General features: G+C 36.7%; 1 protein-coding gene across 2 annotated transcripts in view; it reads left to right on the top strand.

The window, feature by feature from the left end:
* LNPEP (leucyl and cystinyl aminopeptidase) overlaps positions 1-20,428 on the top strand; it is a 101,962-nt gene that overhangs the window by 44,178 nt on the left and 37,356 nt on the right. For both annotated transcript variants that reach the window (XM_007979244.3, XM_073014569.1), the window contains exons 3-8: positions 5,299-5,437; positions 6,768-6,899; positions 14,536-14,656; positions 15,334-15,488; positions 17,898-18,011; positions 19,456-19,587. In XM_007979244.3, the coding sequence (XP_007977435.3) occupies positions 5,299-5,437; positions 6,768-6,899; positions 14,536-14,656; positions 15,334-15,488; positions 17,898-18,011; positions 19,456-19,587 (793 nt within the window). The remainder of the gene's footprint in view (positions 1-5,298; positions 5,438-6,767; positions 6,900-14,535; positions 14,657-15,333; positions 15,489-17,897; positions 18,012-19,455; positions 19,588-20,428) is intronic.

The following is a 20,428-nucleotide window of genomic DNA, read 5'->3' as shown; positions in this document are numbered from 1 at the left end:
CTGATAACTTTGCAATATAGATCCCTTTGCCCACACCAGAGACACGAATTGTGATTTTTTTTTTTAATTTAGAAAGTTATATACAAAATAGTAGAATGGTGATTTAGAAGAATATATTATCTCTCTTAGTCAAAGCCTTGAGCGTATATCATGGTGGGGTGGAGATAGGGGTGTGCTGGTAGAGAAGGATGGATAAAGATTATATCCCAAAAAACTTGTTATCTTGAGGTTTTCACTTTTTTTTTTTTTTTTTTTTTTGAGACGGAGTCTCGCTGTGTCGCCCAGGCTGGAGTGCAGTGGCCGGATCTCAGCTCACTGCAAGCTCGGGTTCCCGCCATTCTCCTGCCTCAGCCTCCCGAGTAGCTGGGACTACAGGCGCCTGCCGCCTTGCCCGGCTAGTTTTTTGTATTTTTTTAGTAGAGAGGGGGTTTCACCGTGTTAGCCAGGATGGTCTTGATCTCCTGACCTCGTGATCTGCCCGTCTCGGCCTCCCAAAGTGCTGGGATTACAGGCTTGAGCCACCGCGCCATTTTTAAGATGAATCTAGTTTTCTGTCACCTCGTGAAGTCTGTTGGGAAGCAGAGTAAAGAGTATGAGTTATTCTTTAAGACCTGTTTTCCTAATGTGCAGAACTTTTAGGAGGTACTTAGTGAAATACAGAAAGAGGACATGAAGTGTGAAGTGTGATGTGCTTACATATATCATTTTTAATATCCTTAATCTTTACTGGTTTATTGTTTTTAAAATGTCAGTCTATTTTGGATTTCTGGTGGAAATTTTTTTTAAGGTCTAGGAGAGACTTAATTTGGTTCAGAAAAAAAGGTGAGACAAAATATAAAATTATTCAGCTCCCTATTTGGACTATATGTTTAGTACTTTAATCTTAGCATTCATAGCATGTAGTTTGAAATTCTGGGAAGATGGAGTTCACACAGTATGGAGGTTATTCTTAAGTAGCAGTGATACCAGTTGTCTTGTGCACAAAGTCCTCACTACATCTGCTTTATGCAATTGGATCATTCTCTCAATATTACTCTGTAAAACAGTATGTGAATTACTGATGCTGACCATTTGGCTAATGTATGTTGACATGTTAAGAGAAATAGTTAGTAATGAGTATTCTTACGCTACATCTAAAGGAAACTTTTTGATCCTTCTTAAATGGAGAAAGAGACAAAGCAAGATCCATAATTCTATTCAGATAAATAATTTTCATTTTATTTTCCCTCTATGTAATACTTTTAAAATAAGTGGCATACTGGCCCTGCATTTCAATTCTTGCGTAAGATCTGGCATTAAACACAAATGTATAATTGCAGTGAGAACTTGAAAGTTCTTGCCTTTAGTTCTCCTTCTATAATGCCTATTATCCCAGGAAACGTAAGATATACATAAAAACAATGTTCTTAGTATGCAAACAGACTTTTAGGACATTGATCCTGGAATCCCTGTACCCGTTAACTATTTAATGGGAGGAATAAATGTAGCAGAGTAAGGTGATTTTTGGTATGGCCACTTGTTGACTCTTGCCATGGGCTGGATTGAGTTGTGGAAAATGTCGGAAAAATGGAATATGTTTCTTTAAAATTAAGAGTGTTATAAAACAGTATTTTATAACCTATTAAAATAAATGAGTTAGTGAAACTCTGCTGTTCAAAACAAAATAAAAGTTTCAGGAAAATGAATCCCCTACGTGATAGTACATCCTGATTCCAGGTAAATGTTTAGATTATTTATACCTTTCAAGGTGTCTGAAAACTGTAATTCAAAGCTTTTTTTTGGTCTTTCTCTCTTTTAATTTTGCTTAGTTCTGTTAGAGAAGCTTTTATACATTTTTCTTCTCTGAGGTATGATTAGAATACATGTTTATACTGGTAGATAAAGTAAGTAAGGGATATATTTCTTGTTGATTGGAAAACTATTGTATGTAAATGTCAGACACTTTGCATAGACACTGCTTGTTGTAAGGGAACTTTACCTTTTTTACCCATGTGATCTAAGAGATAGAGACAATCAGTAACCTTGGAGTTAAATCTAGAAGTTGTTTATGATAGGCTTAAAGTCCTAGATAACAAACTGATACTAAGAACTAGTAAACAAATTCAGGATAGGGATGTGTTTCAGCAGTTCCTCATTTCTAACAGGATTTAATTCAAGACTGTTTTTGATCTGGCCCTTGTTTCTTCTTTCTCGCAGTTCTCACCTGCCATGGTGAACTTTCTGATGATAATAATGGCCAGTATTCACCTGGAACTGAAGGGCTGGAAACTGTTCCAGGCATCTCACATGTTGAGTCTTTTATTCTGTCAAACTCACTAAGAGATCGATGTTAACATTATATTCATTTTACAGCTAAGGGAGCAGAGGCACATAAAGTAACTTATCCAGCATCTCATGGCAAGCAGGTAGCAGAGGGAGAACTCAAACCCAAGGTCATTTTAACTACAGAAGCCACATTCTTCACCACCATGGTGCACCGCCTCTCTAGTTCATACTTGCTTTCCTTTGTACATTGTTATCCCCAGTGCTTAAAATTCTCTTATCCCCAGTTAATTTGTAATTGTCTTGAACACTACTTGATAAAGTGTTGAACTTTAGTATTTCAGAAAGGAAATATACTCACCAGTGAAAGAATAAGCTTCAAGTTATTCAGCATAGATAGAACAGATAGATTATAAGTATTATCAAGCAACAGCCTTCTCAAAGGGATTTTTATGTGAGATAGTTATGATTGGATCTCTTAACAGTTTAAGGTTTTATTTGCCTTAGTGTGTTATGATCTAATTTTTATCCAAAAGTGGTGGGTCTCTCTTGTATGAATAGTAGGGATAACATCAAACTTTATTCCCTGGTCCCTTATGCTTCTCTTCCAAAATCTTCTGTTAACTAGATAAGAATGTTGGGGGTGGGTTGAAGAAATGAAATGTTAGAAACATAATATGTGTGAATTGTTTCATATATGTTGATTGCTACCTTTCTTGCAGTTTACCCAATCCAATAGCAAGAGTTATTTGGGGATACATCCTTAACAGAAAAAAAGCAAAAACAAAACAAAACAAAACAAAAAAGTACACTAATTTTAAGTGTGGAAGAAGTTAGGACTATTTTGCATTTGTAATAAATATCTATTAGGGACCATATGATATGCAAGTAGTTTTTATTATAAATAGTTTCAGTTGATTCTAACAAAAATCCTCGTATTTAGGACCATATGGTATACAAGTAGTTTTTATTATAAATGGTTTTATTTGATTCTAACAAAAACCCTGGTATTCGGCAGTGGATTCTATCTCAGTCCTAATTTAACTAATAAGGACATTGAAATGTACGAGATGTAGGATACTGATCTGCCCAAAGTCATGTGGTTAGTAAATTATAGAGTCTGGGTCATCTGACTCCAAATCTCATACTCTTTCTTTTCTCCTTATCTTCTAGTAGTGGAAACTAAGCCTGAAATAAGAGAAGCTACCACCTCCAAAGTGGTGGTTGTATATGTGCTATATTGATTGGTACCTGAAACATGCACACCAGGGCCATATTTGCCAGGATTATAGCCACATTGGGATGCTCTCCCAAGTTCAGATCTGTGTTATTCTTTTACTTAACCGAAAATCTACATTTCTCCTTGTTTCTTTTTATGCTTTTCCACCAACCTGTAATCAAGGACTTTTTTTCTTTTTCCTTGAGACAGCATCTTGCTCTGTCGCCCAGGTTGGAGTGCAGTAGTACAATATCGGCTCACTGCAGTCTCTGCCTCCCAGGTTCAAGTGATTCTCTTGCCTCTGCCTCCTGAGTAGCTGGGATTACAGGCGTGTGTTACCATGCCTGGCTAATTTTTATATTTTTAGTAGAGATGAGGTTTCACCATGTTGGCCAGGTTGGTCTCAAACTCCTGACCTCAAGTGATCCGCCCGCCTTGGCCTGCCAAAGTGCTGGGATTACAGGCATGAGTTACCTGGCCCGGACTGTAATTGAAGATTTTTCTGTGTGACATATTCTCAACTGTTGCTGGTGTGCTATAGAAAGAGGAGGAAATTTCTTTTAATCTCTGAGGAGAGTAAAGGAAACAAAAATACTACAGGACACCTAATGTTTTCAGTCTTTGTGAAAATGCAAGCTGTGAATTTGAGGTTTAGTGTTGTGAAGCCAGAGTCTGTACAGATAATTCGCAGCAATTAATGGCCACCCTTCTTAATAATCTTCCATCAGAAACCTTTTTAAGGCCTCAGTGCCCAGTTGCAGCCTACCGTTGTGGCTTCATCTCCAGCCACACTGGGCAGCCACCCCCAGTTTCTGCACGTGCACTGCTCTCTTGTGTTCCCGGACCAAACTGAGGGTCAGGCTGCTATTTTTTGCTGCCCAATAACGAGATGCAGATGAATTGGGAAGAGACCCTTTATTTCTACAACCAATTATACAGGGAGAAGGCCTGGAAATTATTGCCAGGCCAACTCAAAATTACAAAGTTTTCCAGAGTTTATATACCTTCTAACCTATATGTTTACATGTAAGTGTGCATTTATCTAAAGACCTAAGTGATTAATTTCTTTTAATCCATAACTAAGGTCTGAGTCTTGACGACCTTCCTCTGGAGACTCATTAAATTTACTTAATCTAAATGGGTCCAGGTGCTGGGGTGATTAACCTTATCTTGTCTCCTGCTAACCACGGAGTTTTGGGGAGTTCCTTCAGACCTCCAGTAATTGTCTGTGGAGGCCTGGGGAGTTTTCTTCAGACCCTCCAATAAGATGTATTTAATCCTAAATGGGTCATGTTAAGAATTTCTTCATTATTTTGTCATGCTTTAAGACCCAGGCAAAACTCTTGGTGGGCTTTTGTTAAATTCCAGCCTTTGTATAAGGGCACTAGCTTTTAATATTTAACTTAACCCACTCAGCCAGTACTGAAACAGTTGTTATGGAGGCCTGCGTTAGTGAGACCTGGCTTGCCACACTTGTGTTAATCACTCTTTCCGGAGTATACTTTTTTCCCTTCTTCACCTTTTCAAATACTCATCTTTTTAGGCCCTCTTCGGGTTTTGTACAAGTTTCCTTATAATATCTTCCACCTCTAGTCAGAATTTGTTTCCTTCCCTTTGTTCCCACTGCTTTATTTTCATTGTTAGGACATGATTTACAGCCTGATGTAAGTTTCTGTTCATTGTATATACATCTGCCTTTCCCAGTTTATTGCAGATCCTTTAATGACTAGGATTGTAACATATTTTAGTATACTTGGCAGGGTGCCTTGTACAGTAGGTGGTCAGTAACTACTGGACTGAATTTGTGTTTGTTTTAGGTACTTTGCAGCAACTCAGTTTGAACCCCTGGCAACAAGATCTGCTTTTCCTTGTTTTGACGAACCAGCATTTAAAGCCACTTTTATCATCAGGATCATAAGGGATGAGCAATACACTGCTTTATCAAATATGCCTAAGGTACCGTTCTATTCCTTGAATATAAAATCTTTGAATGGGTCTCTTTCTTTAAGAACACGTAAATTCCTCTTTGCCAGACTACAGTTGAGAATGATTAAAATCATATACATTAATATTCTTCCTTAAAATACTTAAATAAAAATTAAAATATATTGGCATCAGTTGGGAAGTCACCTTGAGGAGGACTTGAGGAAAGAGAAAGACCTGCTGGACTTGGAATGTGTGGGTAGGAAATGTGAGTGTGCATTGTGTATTAAGTTTTGCGAATATTAATACAATGAACTCACAAGATTAGAGTAATATTTTCTGAGACAGGATGAATTTGCTATTCTAAACAGTGTTATTTGAGAGTGTTGAATAATAACTGGTTTTGGTATTTTCTTGGTAAATGAAAAACCAATATTGCTATAATTTGGAGATTGACAACAAGAACAGGAGCCTCTTTCTTAGATGTTAACTCTGTGTGGGATGCATTGAGGGTGAAACCAGTAATTGTTTTTATGCCAAACAAAACCTGGAACCTAGGGGGTTCTTTTTTTTTTTTTTTTTTTTTTTTTTTTGGTCTTGGACACCTGAGGGGCTGTGCAGCTTGATAAGAGCCCTCTGGACCCATGTGGCTAAGGGAGAGGAGCAGCAGCCGTACCCAACAGGCTATGGAGCCAATCTTGTAGGCAACAGAGAACATAATCTATAACAAGACAGCACTGTACCAGCTCATTCTCCACACTCAGCCATACTCTTCACCTTCATCTTTCTCTAAAGAGGCAGATGCCTACTTTAATTTGTGGTTGGAAAATTCTGTAAGCTTGCCTGCATTCCCTCATTTTGTGTCTGCTGCTGACTTCTCTAATGACTTCCTACTGATTTTGTTCCCACTAAGCTTTCTTGGGGATCCTCAACATGGCACTCCATGAAGCCACTTCAGATCATTTGAAGGGACGTCACAGCTAGAGCTCCTTCTTCTGTGGATGTATTTGTAGTAGTAGAGTGGAGCAATCCCAGGTCATAACGAAGGATTTTGGTTTTGAAGGTGTTTCAATGGGAGAAGCAGAACCACCGTGACTACCTCTAACTTAACATTTATTTAGTCATCTTTGGGACTGAAAAATCCTTCAGGATTTTCACTGTGTTCCATATGTCCTCAGGATGAAGGATGGTACAACAGACTGAGACTAAGAGCCATACTCTTTGCAGAAATTCATACTGAGAGGTTGTAATATGCTAGCATGTTTACCACTTATTTCCTATTTGAATTTTCAGTTTCTCTATTTGTTTGTTATTGCCATTTATTCCTATAGTTACAGAACTGTCTTTTCCCCTCTGCGTGTAGAAGTCATCAGTCGTTCTAGAAGATGGACTTGTTCAGGATGAGTTTTCTGAGAGTGTGAAGATGAGCACTTACCTGGTTGCTTTCGTTGTGGGAGAGATGAAGAACCTGAGCCAGGACATAAATGGAACCCTGGTATGTCGATGTGGTAATTGTCCGAAAGCGTGTCATAAGAGGTTCAGAGAAACTCTTGCTTTAATGATTCCTGGTGTTTGCTGTATGAAATAAATAAGCTTTTAGATCACACTCTGACATTTTATACCAGAAATGCTACTTTTACTGTTACTAATACCTGAAAGTCAATAATTTTCAAGTTTTAAAAAATTTTAAAGAGAATTTTAGTAAGATGCTGTATGTATACTAAAGCTTTTCGAACTGAGTGATGGCCACTAGCCTTAGGGGAATATTTAGATTTAAATTAATTAAAATTAAATACAATTTAAAATTCACTTCCTCAGTCTCACTAACTATATTTCAAGTGTTCAGCAGTGTTCATGTGACTAGTGGCTACATATTTCATAGCTCTAGGTTGTAAAAATTAGATGAATCCTCCCTTTTTTCAAAGCAAATCCTGATGAGATTCCTCATCCTAATGAATAAGTTTGTTTATTTAGTTAAAGGTATGGTTTATCTGTATTTTGCCAAAATTGATGATTTGTTCTAACTAGACTCTTGTTTTTCTTTGTCATTAGTACCTGTTTGTAAATGATTATTTGATTGAATTTTATACTTTGATTTCACAGTAGACACCTAATAAAGTTAATTTTTTCAAATATAATATAGAAGGAGAAAAGACATTCTATCATATTTATTAAACTAAAAATAATTATTCTTTATGACAGAAATATGATAGAATGTCTTAGTTTCTGTTTTCATATTTTTGAGCTCTACCAGGGAATATCCTGCTAGTTTTGGGTTTCCTTTCTAGACTAAAGAGCTTTATATTAATCACAGGATCCTTGGATCTTATCATTTTGCTACTTCAAAAGGCTGTATGTTTCCTTTTAGAAAAGACTATCATGTCATGTCTATCCCATACCTCTCAGAGATAAGGGCAGAGATAAGGATTCTCTGGCGATTTATCAGCAATAATACTGTATGCCTTTAATGACACTACTCAAAAAGTAAACTAAGTGTTTAATGGTAAGTGTAGACTATAATATTAAGTGCTAAATAATGGTTCACTCACCTTTGGATTGAAAGACTTTATGTCAAGGATTTTTCAGAATCCTTTCAAAAGGATATTATGACTGGTTTAAATCTGAAATAATTCAGTTAATTCCACTTCTGGTGTTGCACCACATATTTAGCCTTTGTGTTAGAGTTTGCAGCTTCGATAAAGCCTAAGAAGCCCAATCTAAAAGAGCCAGGTTTGCTGCTGCTTCAAGAAGTCAGCTGAACACTACCTTCTCCATGAAGCATTTCTTTCTTACCCCAGCTGGAATTAATCATTCCCTGTCTGATCTTTCGTAGCACTTTAATTATCTCTTTTTTGTAGTTCTTATACACATTGGTATAAAACCCCCCAGCACTTTTTATGTAGCCCAAAATGTATGCAGTCTTGGCATTTCCCCACTTTCTTTTCTTCCTTCCTCTTCACTCTCTCTCTTCCTTTTTCCCTCTTTCTCTCGTCTGTTGTGTTTGCTTCACACTACCTGTAGGATTGCATTCAGATTCATCATTTGATACTCAAGGCCTTCCTTATAAATTCAGCTATATTTCTTTTCTTGCTTAAAATTTATTTTTTCCTTTAAAAAAATTTTTCCACCCATCTGCACACTGATCTTTCTTTTTTCTTTTTCTTTTTTTTTTCTTTTTTTTCTTTTTCTTTTTTTTTTTTTTTTTTTTTTTTTTTGAGACAGAGCCTCACACTGTTGCCTGGGCTGGAGTACAGATGACACAATTTCAGTTCACTGCAGCCTCCACCTCCCAGGTTCAAGCAATTCTCCTGCCTCAGCCTCCCGAGCAGCTAGGTTTACAGGCACCCTCCACCATACCCGGGTAATTTTTTTGTATTTTTAATAGAGACGAGGTTTCACTATTTGGCCTACCTGGTCTCGAACTCCTGACCTCGTGATCTGCCTGCCTGTGCCTCCCAAAGTGCTGGGATCTTTTTTTAAAATTTTTTAGTGACAGGATCTCACTCTGCCACCCAGGCTGGAGTACGTGGTGCAGTCATAGCTCACCATAACATTAAAGTTCTGGGCTCGAGTGATTCTCTCCCAAGTCGCTGGGACTACAGACAGGAACCTGCTACCATACCTGGCTAGGTGTTTTGTTTTGTTTTTTAATTTTTTATAGAGACATCTTGCTATGTTGCCCAGGCCAGCTTGGAACTCCTGGGCTCAAGCAGTCCTCCTGCCTCAACCTCCCAAAGTTCTGGGATTACAGGTTTAAACCACACTTCTGGCAAATTCAGCTATATTTCTAATTGCCTCATTGTGAATTCTTTCATCTAGGCAAGCTGAATTATTCATTGCCCACATACATACTGCATTTTCATATATGTGTGTGCATGTGCATGCTTGTGTGTATGTGTGTGGAAAGAGAAAGAGAGAAGTTTCAGGTGACTATTTTTTGTTTTTTGCTTTTTATTTACCTGTATTAGGAAACAACATGGCTAAACATAGACTCTGGAGTCTAATTGGGTTGACATCCCTCCTAGATAGCTTACTAGCTATGGACCCTTAAGTAGACTGCTCTCATCCTTTCTCAGTATGTGTATATATGCACACATATATACACACATATATACAGACATATACATATGCATATATGCATGGATAGAGTGCATACTTCGTTTTTACCATATGAAAATATAAAATCGTTGCATGTGAGTAAATATAATCTACATTATTTTTAATACCCAGAAGTAAATGTTTTGAAAATATTAACATTATACAAATAAATTATAGTTTTATTAATTTATTGCCTTTTTATCAGGAAATGGGGAGGAATGTGACATGCATGGAGTTATACTCTGTGCTGGCAGCTGTTCTAGGCACTCATTTATAAACATTTTTTCATTTTATAAGCCAAATAAGGGGAAGACACGTATTAGACCCACATTGCTGATGAGGAAACAGTGTCTCAAAGGGGTTAAGTAGTTGACCTAAGATTACATAATCAGTAAGTGATAGTCAAAATTGTTTTGTTCACCACAATATGCTGCTGCCTACACCAAATGACATCAGTAACTTCTGCTGTTTATGTTGGGTATGGTGACCAGAAATTTAAAACTTGGAGTCTAACAAAGGACTAGACTTTTTGATATGTTGATAGATTTTGTTATGCTAAAATCTCTAGGATGGCTTCTATTTTGTAATATTTGATGGGTAGGTTCAGAAATAAGGCAATATTCAGAAATAAGTCAATAGAGCTTTACTTACTAAAGTCAATATTGCTCACCAACTAAAAGTTTCAAAGTTGACTATAGATTATTACATGTGTTCTCTTCAGTGTTAAATACTGCATTGTTGTCAAAGACCTAAAAAAAGAGGAACATGTATTTCATCATTTCTGTTCATTCTTCATTCTGTAAACTTCCCCCTGCCTTCAGAAATACCAGAATTACCTAGACAATTCTAGGCCAGTTGTGAAATACAATGCCTACTTTTGTTTGCCACTGCCTGCTTTTGTTTTTACTGTAGACAGGCATAACATGTAGAATCAGAATCTAGTCATGGTTAGTCAGGTGTGAACACCACATCTGACACTGAGCATTCAAATAGAAACTTCACCAGTATCATCCATGTGAAGTTATAATTTTAATTTATTCACGTTTAGTCAGAAACATGACTACATGACTTTGTTCCAAATTTCCTCTAAAAACATTTCTACCTCAACTATCTTCCACCAGCCTGGAACATTGCACACAATTTGTGTCATTCTCCTAAAGCCATCTAACCAGTTATTCTGAATAGACTTAACTGTTTGTGGGGGAGAGGGGTGGAATTTCTGCTTTTATGTGTGTCCAGTTATCTGTTGAGGAAGACTGTTGTTTTTCAGAAAATTTAGTATTGAAGCTTCTAATATTTTCTGCCTTTATAAATCTTGCAGACCATATTATTGTCCTTTTTGAAAGTATGAGGTTTTGTTCTATTTTTGCTTTTGTTAATTAGTTTTTGTTTTTATTAAATTAAGAAACAAATAAGTTAAACTTAAATCTGTTATTGCTTAATGTTAACCTTCTTTGAGAGCTGATCAGGGATCTTTCTAGTTGTGTTTTTAGAAATCTCCTATAAGATCTTTGAAAGAGATCTAGCAAGAAAGAGATCTGGCAAGTTGTAAGTTTTAAGGCCTGAGTGCTGACTGACTTTTATTTAACAATGTTTAGAGTTCTCTTACCAAGTCCAGAATGCTGTTCAAGACTTTCTTTGTTGAGCTAGGTTGCTCTCTCTATTTCTTACTGCATCTGTTGCTCTTAGAGAAGCTTGGTAATAATTATAATGACCAGATTATTTATCTCTAGTAAGAACTCATTGCAGATGTTCTTTTAAGGAAAAGAAAAAGAGGTAGAAAGGAAGAGAAAGTATTTAAAACTACATTTTTTCCTAATCATTGTATTCCAGAGATGGGAATAAGTGGACCCTTTGGTCAAAGTTCAGTTTCGTGTGAACTTTCTCTCCTGACTTGTCGTCTAAGGAAAGGTGCACAGTGATGGGAGTTGCCAAATGGTGTGTGTGATAGAAGAATGTTTTAATCTGGAGGTATGGGTGATGTTTCTGTTGGGATACCATCTTCTAGATGATTTAGGCAACTGTAACACAAGATATGTTTGTCTGCAAAGAATAGGTACAGCTAATAAAGACTTGTCTTAAATTCCAGTGATCTTGATACAGTTATTTATAATGATAACTGGAGATTTAAAAATTGTATGTCAGGCATGCGCGTGTGCGTGTGTGTGTGTGTGTGCGCGTGTGTGTGCGTGTGCGCGTGTGCATGTGTGTGCGTGCGTGCGTGTGTGCGCGCGTGCGTGCGCGCGTGCGTGTGTGCGTGCGTGCGCGTGTGCGTGTGTGCGCGCGTGTGCGCGCGTGTGCGTGTGCGTGTGTGCGTGCGTGTGCGTGTGTGCGTGTGTGCGTGCGTGTGTGCGTGTGTGCGCGTGTGCGCGTGTGTGCGTGTGTGTGTGTGCGTGTGTGTGTGCGCGTGTGTGTGCGCGTGTGTGTGTGCGTGCGTGTGTGTGCGTGCGTGTGTGCGTGTGTGCGTGCGTGTGTGCGTGTGCGTGTGTGTGCGTGTGCGTGTGTGTGTGTTACTAAAACTGACTTCTGTTGGAGAAAGATGCAGGAAACGCAGTAAGTAGGATCAGCTTGTAGGCGGTGACTGAATTCAGTAAGTTGTGGTCACAGTCCTGTATTGGGGGCTTCAGGTGGTAGAAGGCTGGGCTAATGAAGTACGGATGGCCCCATAATATGGGAGAATAAATTTCTTCCCTCATTACTTTAGAAAGCAACATATTTTTAATTGGTTAACTCCAGTTCTATAGATATAATTCTTCCAGTAACTGTAACCACAGATACTCTGTTCACACATATTTTGCCTCAATTCTGATGGGAGTCTATTTATAACAACAGTAATAACTACCATTTATTGAACACTTAGACATTGTGTCATGCACTAATCTAAGTTCTATACATGTATTAGCTTAGTTAATCCTCACAGCAGTTCTGTGAGAGTAGGAGCCACTTTTATCACCATTTTATGGATAAGGAAAGTAAGGTTTAACTAGCCTGCTCAAGGTCATACAGATAGCAGAGATCTGAACCCCAGCACTGTAAACACAGAGCCTATATATTTCATTTTTTGTTCAGTTACTTAAACGTTCTATATTGTTTAACTTTTAAGCCACCTCCGTATTTCTGTGATGAATGCATATGTTCTATAGACTGAAGCCTCACATAAAGACAATATGGTTGAAACCTATTTGACCTCTTAGAAATTGTTGATGGTATTTTGCTTTATTTTAATAGGTTTTTGGGGAACAGGTAGTGTTTGGCTACATGAATAAGTTCTTTAGTGGTGATTTCTGAGATTTTGGTGCACCCATCACCCAAGCGGTGTACACTGTACCCAGTGTGTTATCTTTTATCCCTCACCCCCCTCCCACCCTTTCCTCCATGTTCCCAAAGTCCGTGGTATCATTCTTATGCCTTTGCATCCTCATAGCTTAGCTCCCACTTATGAGTGAGAACATACATACAATGTCTGGTTTTCCATTCCTGAGTTACTTAGAATAATGGTCTCCAATTCCAACCAGATTGCTGCGATTGCCATTATTTCATTCCTTTCTATGGCTAAGTAGTATTCTATGGTATGTATATATATCACAATTTCTTTATCCATTCATTGATCAATCCCATTAGTGAGATTGATGAATCAAATGATTCCTCTACTTTTAGTTCTTGAAGGAATCTCTATACTGTTTTCCGTAGTGGTTGTTCTAGTTTACATTCCCACCAGCAGTGTAAAGGTGTTCCTTTTTCACCACATCTACGCTAACATCTATTATTTTCTGATTTTTTTGCTTATGGCCATTCTTGCCAGGAGTAAGGTGGTATCACATTGTGGTTTTGATTTGCATCTCCCTGATCATTAGTGATGTTGAGCATTTTTCCATATGTTTAATGAGAAACCAAAATTGGAGTTAGAGTTCACCAATGTGCTTTTTCCAAATTATGAATTGTTCAAAAAGTTTACATTTTCCCCCTGTTGAGATCTTCATTTTGAGGTTTTTATTTTTCTGCTGTGTCTAATCTACATCCCACTTTTCCAGGTGAATATAGAGGGCTTTTTAAAATCAATTGGAAAAGAATAAGTATTGTTTTGTAAAACCCATTGCTTTGAACATGGCTGTTTAGCACTTGCCTTTTAATACTTACTGAATAAGATGTTCATAGTTTGTCACATCATATGTGTTTAATTTATTCATTTAGCCAAAAAAAAAAAAAAGAGAGTGAGCAAGAATTGCAATTTAAATAATGAAGATGATTCCATCTGCTTTCTCTCTTAGTATGTACCTGGAATGAATGGGCAGTGGGAGACATGAAACTGTTGTTCCCTGAGTTGGTTTTAGTTCTGTGTACAACTCGTAACACAAGTGTTTCTCTGTGTAATATATATATTTTTATAACATGATCCTTAAAAAAAAGCCAACAGCTGAAAAAAAAGTTAAACTGTCCCAAGCACTAGAAGATGAACTGACTGTGCCATACTTACTGAAAGAGAATATGTTGGTCTCTAATTGGTTTTTCCAGGATAATTTCAAATGTGCAATTTATGCCTTACATATTAACTTTAGAACTAACTCCATCATAAGATGTGACTCCTCTGTGTTGAGTACCTGCTAGATGCCAGGAACGGTGATAGGTCCTGAACGGATGAAAATTTAGTTTTGTCTTTCAGATAACTCTCAATCTTTTTACCTCATAAGTAAGGAAGGGCAGCTACAGGTAAGGGGAGAGGAAGAGAAGAGTATCATAGAATTAAATAGGCAAATACTTATAAATTGCTATAAGATGACCTAAAGTAGTTACTTTGGATGTTGCTAGCTTAAAAAAAGGAGGGAGGAGGGATCAGTAAATTTTTTCAACAATGTTGTATGTGTGGAAGGGACTTGCTGTGGGGGCTAAAGTAACCATAAGCGTGTGTTTCTATCCAGAAAGATCTCATACAATTCTATAGAATTTTCAGATATGCTAGTCCTGACAGTGCTACTTGAGTATCATGCCATTTTAATTGTACCTGTCCTTACATCATACATAATGTTTCCCTTTAGGTTTCTATATATGCTGTACCAGAAAAGATTGGTCAAGTTCACTATGCCTTGGAAACAACTGTGAAGCTTCTTGAGTTTTATCAAAACTACTTTGAAATTCAGTACCCACTTAAGAAATTGGGTAAGAATCAAATAGTGTCTCTGATTTTTGTTATAATTAGAACCTAGATTTATTTTGTGAATGTTTTTTAGAAAGAGGCTCTGCCCAAGTTGTTTGCAGAGAAAACCAAAAACCATTATTAATGCTTTAAAAATTGTTTGTATTTGTTAATATTATTTAGATTTCATGAATATAGCTGAAGTTGGAGCTTAAAACACTTAAGTTTATAGGGCTGCTAAAAAGGTGCTGTATAAATGGGAATTTGCTTAGGGCTTAGTCTGCAATTTGACTAATTCTAACTTCCAAGAAATACCCTATTTAAATAATAAAAACTGAGTAATGGGAGCTCAGTAAAGCAAGAACATTTCAGTACTGTTCAACATGGAGCTAGTCCTGGAGAGCAGAGTATGTGAACTTTGTCCTTCTTGTTCTGGGAAGCTGATTGATTGTAAAGGAATTAGGCATCTCTTTCTTCACTAAGGGAGAGTGGAACAGTGACTCTAAAAGGGTTTGAACAGGTCTTCCTCAGCTGACATGTGGTTAGGGAGCATACAGAGTTAGAATAAGGAAGATTCCGTTTATTAGAAGTATAAAAAGAATTCATTGCTTTCACAGTGATAAACCATTGAATAAAATACTTTGAGTAGAAAATGCCTAAGATGAGGGAAAGTTGATCACTTATTTCCTGTTATGTTCAGATTTGGTGGCTATTCCTGACTTTGAAGCAGGAGCAATGGAAAATTGGGGTTTGCTCAGCTTCCGAGAGGAGACACTTCTGTATGAAAATAACACTTCTTCAGTGGCGGATAGAAAACTGGTGACTAAAATCATTGCTCATGAACTGGCTCACCAGGTATTAGCAACCAAGGCTGTTCTATATCACACCTGTGGTCTACTTCATGTCCTGGAGTTATTGTTAGCATTGAGATGCTAATAATTCTTTTTTTTTTAAGTGTTGCCTTCTTTTATAATAGAAAGATGCTTTTTAAACACAAACTTCATTTTCAAATGAAAATTCTATCAGATGTTTGTATAGGACTTTACAAGTTAAAGCATTTTTACATCTGTCTTACTTCACAACTTCTCTAAGGTGGGTATTAATCACGTTTTACAGATGTGAAAACTGAGACTCAGTTCAAGTAAATGGCTTGCCATAAGTCATACAGCTAATAAGTGGCAGCACTGGGCCATGAAGAGCCACTATCTCTTCAGGATCTCTTCTCCCCTCAGTAACACACAGCTGCATCACCTACGGCAAATGCCTATTGCCCAGTATAACTTTTGGGGGAAGAATCTCTTTCCCTAAGTTGCACCCTTCTGACAACTCAAACTGTAGCTGGCAGGGCTGGATTTTTTTTTTTTTTTTCATCTCCTGCCAGAACGGGGTTCTCTGTTAATTTTGGAGAGGGGGTTTCTGAGAAAATGGCAAAGGGACTGTCTGTCCCATGAAGAGAAAGAAAATTATATGGGTACATAACACCCCCATTCTTCCCTAACACTTTGTCTCTATTGTGCCCTGGAAGAGGTGCTTAACTAGCATTGGGTATGGTTTGGGTGATATCATCACAGTTTCAGTATATGAATAGGATGTATTCTGGTCAGCTTATATCCTACATCAAACACCTTATATGAATCTAGCCCTTGTGAAGACTTCATGACAAGCTGGCATATGAGCACATTCTTATTTGCTTTAAAAATAGGTCATGGGCCAGATGCAGTGGCTCACGCTTGTAATCCCAGCACTTTGGGAGGCAGCAGCAGGCGGATCACAAGGTCAGGAGATCAAGACCATCCTGGCTAACATGGTGAAACCCCATCCCTACTAAAAATACAAAAATTAGCTGGGCATGGTGGTACATACCTGTAATCCCACTTCCCTGGGAGGCAGAGGCAAAAGAATCACTTGAACCCAGGAGGTGGATGTTGCAGTGAGCCGAGGTTGCACCAGTGCACTCCCGCCTGGCAACAGAGAGAGACTCCATCTCAAAAAAAAAGATAGATCATATAGATAAGATGTCTTTTTGGGGATCTCCTCTAGGTCTGTTATTTCTAAAGCCACTCATCACCATTTGAGAGTATTTCTCTGTTATTTCCTCTTTAGGACTTAGAAATCATCTTCCTCTGAAACAGGTTTTAAGATAATATCTTAGAAAAATATGTTATTGTAATTCTGAAAGGTGTTTTGTTTTATGCAGTAACCTTGTCCTTTTGCTGCTGATTTGAGATAAGCCCAAGACCACACTGACCAAATTACATACCTTATAACTACTTTTCATTTCAAGGATTTTTTTTAGATACACTTTTTAAGGAGAATCTCTTATATTTTTTTTTCCTTCTTTTCTTCTTCCTACCTCATAGAAGAAAATATTTAAAGATCTGACTTCATTTATTTATATATATGCCATCTTTTTTTTTTTTTTTTTTTAAGAAACAAGGTCTCACTCTGTCCCCCACCTGGAATGCAGTGGCATGATCATAGCTCACTGCAATTTTGAACTCTTGGGCTCAACTGATCTTCCCACCTCATCCTCCCAAGTAGCTAGGACCACAGGCATGCATCACCATGCCTGGCTTAATTTTTTTGTAGAGACAGAGTCTCGCTATGTTGCCCATGCTGGCTTGAACTCCTGGCCTTAAGCAATCCTCCTGCCTTGCCCCTGCAAAGCACTGGGATTACAGGTGTGAGCCACCATGCCCAGCCTGTATATGTCAACTTTCTTAAGGAATGTTGTTTGAATTCTGTTTTGAATCATGCAAATACTGTCTTCATTTTGGGCAACTGAGGAGAAACAAAATATAGGTTTTCTGACTACAGGAAAATCTCTCATATAGAAACTTTTTGGTTGTCATGGATGGTTGTAAATACAATGGAAAATAATCTTACTAACTTGATATTAGAAGGTAGAAAAATGTCATTAACTAGGAAATCTCACTTCATGAGGTGGCCAAAAAAGGTTTTTATTTCCCTATATTCATGCTATATTGCATGTTAAATTGATAAATATGCTAATAACCTTGCTTGCTTGTTTCCCATTCAGTTAAGGTAAAAGATTAAAATTTTTATTTTAGTTTTAATGTAAATTTATATAATTTTTGTAAATTTTAAATTAATTTGAATATAGTTTGTTTTAACTATAATACCAGTATATTTTTAAGATATTGTAATCAAGTTATAAGTGATTACTATGACACTTCAGCCAATTATTTAAAAAATTCCTGAGACTGTAAATATCCTATGGGTTAATTGTTTTCTCTCCCCCAGTGGTTTGGCAATCTGGTAACAATGAAGTGGTGGAATGATCTATGGCTAAATGAAGGTTTTGCCACTTTCATGGAGTATTTCTCTTTGGAAAAAATATTCAAAGAGCTTTCTAGTGTAAGTACAGGGTTTCTTTGGCCTACTATGAATGCTAGAAGGAAAAATAGTCAAATCACATTTTCAATGCATCTGGAGTAATGAAAATTGTTTCTAGGAAGGTATGCCAAACTTGACCTTGGTTATTGATATCTATACCTTTTGAGATTTGACAGTGAAAGTGATGCTATTATTTATTGATGTGTTTCATTGAAAACTAAAATTATATAAGATTACTTTACATTTTTGTCATTAAGATGAACATTTTAAATTGTTTTGCAACATTTTCTTTTAAACAGCTGTAGTTCTTCTGTTCGCAGGAATTTAAAGTTGCAAAGTCCTTTTTGCAAAATTAAACTTTTTTATCCTGTGTAAAAATTAGATAAAAAATTAAAACATTTTGTAGTAATACTGTTTCTCTGTTATCACTGTGTACATTCTTTTAATAGTTATATATAGCTTGGTACAAATAAAATTTGCCCTTTTTAAGGTACAAACCACATTTTATGCCTTTTTCCAAAGATTAGGAATACCATTTCAGTACAGAGAAGTATAATAGTGGTTTCACTATGGTGTTAGACTCTTGGGAAATATTTTCAGTACTTAGGGATATTCAGACACACTAGGCCATGATATGACAGATATTGTCAAGATAATTCAAACAATAGGTGGGAAAGTGTAAAGATACCTTCCAACCCCCAAATTGTATGACTTTCTATTAAACTTCCTGATGTTATGATCCAAGATGGCTTTTAAAACAGAAGTGCTGTTAGAGCTTTTGATTTGAAATTTTAGATAGGGCTTATTGAAAAATTTCAAGTGGTAGGGGAAATTAATTGATATTAATATCAAGTGGTAGCTAGAATACTAAGAAAGATATTCTAAATCCGTGTATGCCACGTAAGCAATGAGATACACAGTTTGACCACTTGGTGGTGCCCAGAATGTGTAAAAACGTCTAATACATGTTCTAGGGGAACTCGTCTGCTGAGCTCTTAAAGAATTATTTCTGTTTAAGAGTTATATTTTATTTAAAACGGGCCTCAGTTAAGGGAAATGTATATTTTCTTTGTAGAAATTCTAGACCATATATGAGAAATCAGCATAAGGACCAGTTTTTATTTTTTCTCTTTTTAAATTTATATTTTTAGAATATTCATCTTGGATACCCAGAGTTGGCATTTGTTTACTTTGGTAATAGATTCTCAATTTTCCCATATGCTGTTGTTTAGGAAATGCTAATTTTAATGTGGCCAGGTTATAATTGTATCTTTAAATTTAAGGAATACTCATGAAGGTTACAATCTTCCTACATTTTTGAAAGCTTATATCCTGAAGTTTAGTGACACTGGTCATTTTTTTCCTAATGATCTTATATACTAATTAGTCTAATTCATACAAATAATTACTATACTTTTACATTTGATACTACTTGTGATATTCTAATCTTTTCATTTTTTGACAGTATGAAGATTTCTTAGATGCTCGATTTAAAACCATGAAGAAAGATTCCTTAAATTCATCTCATCCAATATCATCATCTGTTCAGTCTTCAGAACAAATTGAAGAAATGTTTGATTCTCTTTCCTATTTTAAGGTATTGCTGTGAACAAAAAGGTAGCTGGAGTGGGTTTAAAATTTCATATGTGAGCAAGCTGCGTGACTTAGATTATTTTAAAGATTAATTTTTTTTCAGGTATTAATGGTAAACTATAAAATGTTTGCTTCTATATAAATCTTGGCCTTAACTTTTTTGTGAGTTTTTTTTTCTTTCTCTAACGCTCATTTAAGTTGTATGACTAGTATTCCAGACAATTAACCAGATCTTATAGCACTACATCTTTTAAAGTCAGTTTACTCTCCAGATCTACAGGTAGAATATGTTCGGGGAAGGTCCTAAGCAAGCTCTTGGCTGAGTTACTCAGAATTGAGGTATGCTCTCAAGTCAGGATTGCCAAAACAAGTAAGCAAAAAGAGATTTTTAAGAATTGAAGATAGATTTCAGAATCTGAAACACACACCCTGGGTTTTGAGGTAAAGAAAAAGCAGAATGTTAACCCCATTTGGATCACCATAGGTCAGAGAATGGAAGAATAGGGATAACAGTGTCATTCACATTTATGTTGTGGGGAGGAATGAATGTTATGGCTGTCAGATAAGATAGAGAAGAAAATACACAAAATGTGTGAGATACAGTCTATGTCAAGTAGCTGAAAGTTCAGGTGATTTGGTACTTGTGGAGCAATGAGAGAGGTAATATGTGCTGAGTGGGACAGAATTTTTGCCTAGGATAACAAAGAGAAACTTTTGGGAGGAAAATGGGAATTGAGTTGACCTAAATTAAAATATAGGTAAAGAAGAATGCGAAGTATAGGGTAGGGCAGGAATGGAGCAATGAGCTCTACAAAGAAAATGAAGTACTTAGTGATGTTTTTTTC

Source organism: Chlorocebus sabaeus, chromosome 4 (genome assembly GCF_047675955.1).
Source record: "Chlorocebus sabaeus isolate Y175 chromosome 4, mChlSab1.0.hap1, whole genome shotgun sequence".
In the NCBI taxonomy this organism is placed as follows: Eukaryota; Metazoa; Chordata; class Mammalia; order Primates; family Cercopithecidae; genus Chlorocebus; species Chlorocebus sabaeus.
This window is presented reverse-complemented; position numbering and strand designations above follow the sequence as displayed.